General features: G+C 41.6%; 1 protein-coding gene across 11 annotated transcripts in view; it reads left to right on the forward strand.

Annotated features, from left to right (window-relative positions):
- Positions 1-6,499, forward strand: part of tjp1a (tight junction protein 1a) — a 128,276-nt gene that overhangs the window by 18,727 nt on the left and 103,050 nt on the right. For all 11 annotated transcript variants that reach the window (XM_050063384.1, XM_050063780.1, XM_050063863.1 and 8 more), the window contains exon 2: positions 2,083-2,296. In XM_050063384.1, the coding sequence (XP_049919341.1) occupies positions 2,083-2,296 (214 nt within the window). The remainder of the gene's footprint in view (positions 1-2,082; positions 2,297-6,499) is intronic.

A 6,499-nucleotide genomic window follows, 5' to 3' on the forward strand; every position in this document is an offset into this window, starting at 1 on the left:
AAAAATTTTTCTTGAAATGCATACATTCAAATGTCTGATACCAGTAGACACCCAGTGTTAAATGTCAGTACATTGTAAATAATGCCTCTTACAATTTTGCAGCACCATCACTTCAAGAGAACAAAGATATTTCATTTATAATTTAAAAGAGAAGAAAGCATAGAATATTTAAATTTGACAACCGCAATAATAGATTATTAATATAGATTCAGAATAATTTTTCTGCCAATCCACTGATGTAGTTATCGACTGATCATTCAGCTCTAGCTGGCCACATTGAGATTGTTGGAGAAGGTGATTATGCATACACTTAACATACAGTACATGACAGTTTTTGTCTGCTAGCCCTGCTAGTTTTTAGACCATACATACATAGGGTTTTACCAACGTATCATCATGCAATGGTTCATATGATATTCTAAGAATTAGCGCACCACATATGCCATTATGTCTTTAACATAAAGTTACATAATTAATGTAAGATTATGGAGGTTAGGAAAAGAAACATGCTGAGGACGTACCTCAAAATTACTTACAGTTCAGTCAAAGTACACACAATTCAGAACACTGGTCTCCAGGGGAAAAGTCCTGTGTTTTGTGACCAGGGTTGGAAATGAACTTTTTGCCCACCTGCCACTGTGGCTGGTGGATTCCAATATCTGCCAGGATTACCATTGTTTTAATTGGAGTAAAGCAAATCTAACAGCCTGCATCATAAGTGGACCTCTTGCAACCGCTTCCTTCTTTATTTTTGTCAGTGCATTTGTCACGTGATTGCAGCTTTCCAAAATGCGTGTGTTATGCACTAATTGCTCGTCATAATGTGGGATATGTACGAATTTTGGTGCATTACTTTTTTGTTGATAAACATACAAACAGTGCGTGAGAACAGCCTGGGTTATACACTAACATCTCAAAACATTTCCCTTATTTAAGGAACTTTGACATACCTTGGTCTGTTCAGTTTTTTGTGTTATTTTAGCTTTTTAAAGCAGGAGGTTGAAAATTTGTCAGAATTACAGTGAGTGTTTTTTCCTCAGCGATTCACCTCATCTTACCTCGGAAATCCCCTCCCTTTGCAGCCGTGTATGAAAGAAGCAAAGCAGCTTCAATGTGGCTTAATAATAGAAGACAAGTGGATGCTCCATACCTAGTCTCCATCTGCAGGCTACCCGCTGACATTCAGCCCAATTATTCACACATGCTGGAATGCAAGTACAGCCAACAGGAGAGGATGTCCTTTAAAAAGTAAAGACAGCAAGAGGAAAGTTATGTCACTAAGATCCTTCAGGCATCTTTATGTTTTCCCTCAGATACGCAGCAGTGCCTGCTGGCAGTGTGGATTGTTCTTCAGAGAAAACGTGGTCATTGTGAATCATGTGGTATTTAATGGATGTGGTTATGTCAAGTCATTGAGCCCACGAGCTATACAACATCAGAGACATACAAACAGTTGAAGACATACACAGACGTCTCAGATGTCTTTGTAGTTTCAATTAAAGCTTTGAATGAAATGTAACAGGTGACACACAGTACATTCACATACACTTAAACCTTTTTGGCCATTTTGGGGATGATAAAAAGCTGTAAACACAACCTTGTAAACAAAACCTTAATGAAAAACATTACAACCAGTTATCTATTAAAACATCCAGCCGACACAGAGCAACATTAACATTCATTTGAAGTCTGACCACATGGCCTATTAACTCAGTTTTGGTCTCCACCAACTCCTTAGGGAAATATCAGGCTCTTTGGCAGCTAATCACTCACTTTGTTTCAGCCGCTGCTTGAAACAACACTAATGCTGCTTCAAATACTTTGATTATTATGGACTTTCTGCACCAACATGATTTCAGCAAGGGATCGGGTAAAGAGTTTAGAGAGAAACCTGAAGTCAAGTCATGGTCAAGAAATCTGGTTTCTTGACCGTGAAAATGTTTTTTACAAGAGCAGATGTGTTAGGCTTCAGACAGGGAAAGCATAGCAGTGGCAATCTTGTATTATTCTGTTTTGCCGATCAAAAGTTGTGTGCCTGCGTCATTTGCAATATCATCGTTTCCTCTGTCTGTTGTGTTGCAGGGTGACCCCGCCAGATGGAGAAACATCCCCCTCAGGTGCTCCCGGGTGTTCAGATGGGCTTACAGGTGCTATCGGTGGTGCCGGTGCTATGGCAATGCCTGCCACCTCCACCCTCTCGTTGCCCATGAGCCAGGGTAAACCTTCCCTGCGTCGCATCAAAGGCCGCATTCACCGCAGCAAGAGCCTGGACAGTATGGATCTGCTCGACTCCAATGTAAGGCTTGAACACACCAACTGAGCATGTACACACACACAGGAGGAGTGCAGAAGGCTGCAACTAAAGATTATTGATTACTCTGCTGACCTTGATTATTCGATTAATCCTCTAAATGTGAGAAGCTGTAACCAGTAAATGTTTGGCATTTGCATGAGTGGTTATTTAATTATCAAAAAAATGATTTTTTCCTTCTAGTTTGTCTCTTAATAGAAACATGTTGAAATAGGTGTAGGCAATATGGTCAAAATCCTCTTTCACGATATATGTAACTTTAGAAATTGTTTAAAAAACTGTACCATACATAGTTTTAAGCTTGGGGACCCCAGAAATTTTTGAAAGGGGCAGCCATGTGGAGCCACTGAATATCTTGGGGTGACACACCAAATCCAAATCCAAAACCAAAAGCCATGACCGAATTTCAGGAATTCAGTTATGTTTTAATGTGTTAAGTATGTAGGTTGTTCTTCAGATAGGCTGGTGGTCCTTTTCCTTAAAAAGACAAATATACAGCTTTAATTTGAAGAAGTACATTGATAGTTAAGAACAAAAGAGCCTTCTCAAGTTTAGGGGAAGTTATGTGGGTCTCCATAGAGCCCATTTTCATTCAGATATTTTGAGGTGAGAGTTCAAGGGACCCCTTTGACAAAGGCCATGCCAGTGGTTCCATTGCAAAAAATTTAGCCAAATTTTGGAGCGTAATTTAGCCCCATTCCCAACAAGCTACGCCAACATGGTTGGTACCAGTGGATGCTTTAGGTTGTCAAGTTTCACAAGATACCCTCACGCTTTTGTTATCTTAAAAAGGAGCATGCCACAGCATCTTAAAGACAGTAATGTTCACCTGCAGTTATTTTACCAGGGGAGGCAGCAAATGAATCAGGGGAGCCGTGGCCTCCCTTGGCCCCCTTCGAGGCGCCACTGTTCCTGAGATCAGTCATTTCAAGTGTTGCAGGTTTCTGTATTTACAACTTCATTCTCCTCCACCATGTCTGTTTAAATCATGTTACCTTGCAAGGCAGCTGGATTTGAAAGATCACAAAATCTCCAGATCATGCCAGAATCCAGCCCAGATTAGCTCCCACCTTCAAAACCGTATTGCCAAATACTGCCCACTACTTTGGACCCATTTTTACAGTTGCACAGTACATACCATCACATCGCCCAGTGTTCTGTTGCAGGAACACAATTTTTAATTTACTGGACCCTCTTATTTAAAAATACTAACCATCAGGACTTGTACCGCCTCAGATGGGAGTGCTAGAAAAAATCCTTGTCTGAAAACATCTGGGTTTTGTTTTGTTTATTAATTTGTTTTTGTTTCGTATTCCTGCGGCTATAATATTTTATAGTCCTGCATTAAATATAAGCTGTGATTACATTCACTTAATTACAGTTATGGTGATTTCATGGGAAAATAAATGTCTGAGAAATCCAAACACATTTTTTTCCCTCCTAATGGTTTCATTCAGATTTATCATTTACACAAGCTACAGCACTACAGCATTACAGCACTACGCTCACACACACACACACACACAGAAACACACACCAAAACACACACGCACACAGCTTGACCTTTGGTTATGCAATATTTCTTTGATTTTCAGATGAGCACAGTTTAACACATTCCATATGTCTCTCTCTATGACTGGTTTATTCTCATGAAAAGTATTAATCTGATAAATGATTGGGTAAGCTGCTTGGACCTAAAAACCCTTACTAACTCTGGGATTGTCCATCGAGCTGAGAACTGCGTTTGGCCCACTCTCTCTACCAGTCAACTCATGCGCACTTGTGCCCGTGTGCTTGTGTGCGTACCTGTGTGTGTGTGTGTGTGTGTGTGTGTGTGTGTGTGTGTGTGTGTTTATGAGTGATGTGGCTTTTGGGAAAGCGACCAACGGTTTATGATGTAAAAAGCATGCCAACCTGCTACTAATGCATGCTTGGTAAGGCTGTTTTTTTTGTGGCATGGGACCACAGTGGACACACAGATACAGATAAATATCTCTCCTGCACAACACTACTGAATGTCTCTTTCCCCCCCCCACTACTTTCTTTATGTCTTGACCCTCTGTAGATGTCTCCTTTAATAAATGTTCACAGTGTGATGTTTCCTCTTCTGCCCCCGTCCTTCCTCTCCATGTTGACAGTCTGCAGTGTGAGTGTGTGTGTGAGCTCAACGGGTGTTCAGTATTTTGGCTGGCCTTAATTGAGAGAGCAGCCTGGTGTGCCTGTATAAGGAGTCATTATTCTTCCCCTCCACAGCAGCCGGCATGTCGTCAGAGCGGGACTGGGACACGTTATGATAACAGTTCACACAAGTTAACCCAGTATTGATGTGGAGGAGGGTTGGAGGTGGACAGGGTGGGGTTGACAGTCAGGGATGACACAGCACAGCCTGAGTGATGCGACACACACACACACACACACACACACTCTCTCTCTCACACACACACACACACACACACACACACGTACACATCTGTTTGGCCGAGTTTGTCAGTTTGATTGACTGCTGGCATGAAGTTTCCTGTCAGTTTCTAATTTTGAGACAGAGGCGAAAATATCTCATAGATTTTTAAAACAACCTTGAGTGCTCTGCTCCATAATCCTTGGCAGCGAGCTGTCTGGCCCGAATCAAAGTTTTATTTTCTTACCTTTGCAGACATGGGTGAAGTAAGAGCAGAGGTGGGTTTCAGTGGAGCTGCAGAGGCAGATGGTGAATGGAAGTTAAATGAGATTTCACTGTTATGTCATCCACAAAAACTTGAAGCAGTCGGGGTGCACTTTGGAGTGAGTGGAAGATGCTTTGTACAACTATAGCAACCCTGTTACTGGGGGTAAAAGGATAGAACAGTTATGGATATTTCAGAATATAATGACAGTAGTAGGCTTGTGTTGCCATTACTGTCGATCAAACCACACAGTTCTGATGAAGCAGATTCACTCAGTTTTTGAGTGTTTAAAGTCCAGCGGTAATTTAGTAACATTTAGTCATACCTTTTTTGTTGTCAAAAAATTATATCAACATATTTTAAATGTACTATTTATAGTTTTTTTATAATTAAAAGGAGGTAGAAAAGTTATTTTGGTAAAAATTAGAAGTGATCCTACAGGGGCATGTCATTGTCAGTGTTTCAGTGTCAGTGTTAAGGCCCAAAACCACCAAACCAATGTCAGAGAGCTAGCAGTGACGAGGGCCCCCTGTTGTGTCACCTCTTGTTGCTATGTCTCAGCCAAAAAGTTGCACATGAACACACCGAACCAATGGCCAACAAGCGTGCATGTTCTGCACCTGCATGAGAGGATACACCCCTCCATACCAGCAGGCGGTGTCATCTGTAATCGTCATTCAAAAAGGGAAAGAGGAAGACTGTTTAGACTCTAGTTAGCCAGTTAGCACATCAACAACACAATCCAATGCTGAAAGCATGTTTATCATGTGCCATAACACAAACCATCGCAAAATGTCTCTGTGAAAGAGCCCAGTGCCTTAAGAAAAATGATCTTAACTTATGTAACATGTTTGTTTTGGTCTCACTCCACTAATTTTAGTTCTTTGTTTACATTCCTCATTTCTGTTTCTCTTCTTGTGCGCTCAGCTGAACTGCCAATCAAAGTGATTTCATTCGCTATGCCAATGCTGATTCAACATGCGGAATCAGTGGAAAAAAGGCCAACTAGCTCCAATGGTGCGGGACATATGGCACCAACGAAAGCGGTTGATGCTCACCAACGCCCCAGCTTTGACCGATGGCCAACTGTCGGCTTGGTGTGTCAGGGCCTTTACACTCTCGGGAGTGAGAGACAAAGTAAACAAATGTGCTATAGCCCGCATGTCATAGGCAGAACGCATGATGTTAGTGGAATTGAAGAGGAGGGACCCAACAGGGCTCGACAGTGCGAGCGCTTCACTTGCATTTGCGACTAAAAAAAGGTGTGTGCGAACTGTAAAAAATATTTAGGGGCACATGTGTGCATAAAAAAAAGTGCGAACTGTAAAAAATATTTAGGGGCACATGTGTGCATAAAAAAAAACAGCCGAAGCAGCCTATATTTTTGTCAATAAAAAAATATGATAATCTAACCGCAAATGTTGGAGGAACTCCAGCCGCCTTCCCTCTTCCCTCTTCCCCGTGTGACACGGTTATGGGCGGTTTTCCAAGCCACTGTCGGCACAATGAATATAAGTCCCACTGT

The sequence above is a fragment of the Epinephelus moara genome, chromosome 1 (genome assembly GCF_006386435.1).
Source record: "Epinephelus moara isolate mb chromosome 1, YSFRI_EMoa_1.0, whole genome shotgun sequence".
Classification (NCBI taxonomy): domain Eukaryota; kingdom Metazoa; phylum Chordata; class Actinopteri; order Perciformes; family Serranidae; genus Epinephelus; species Epinephelus moara.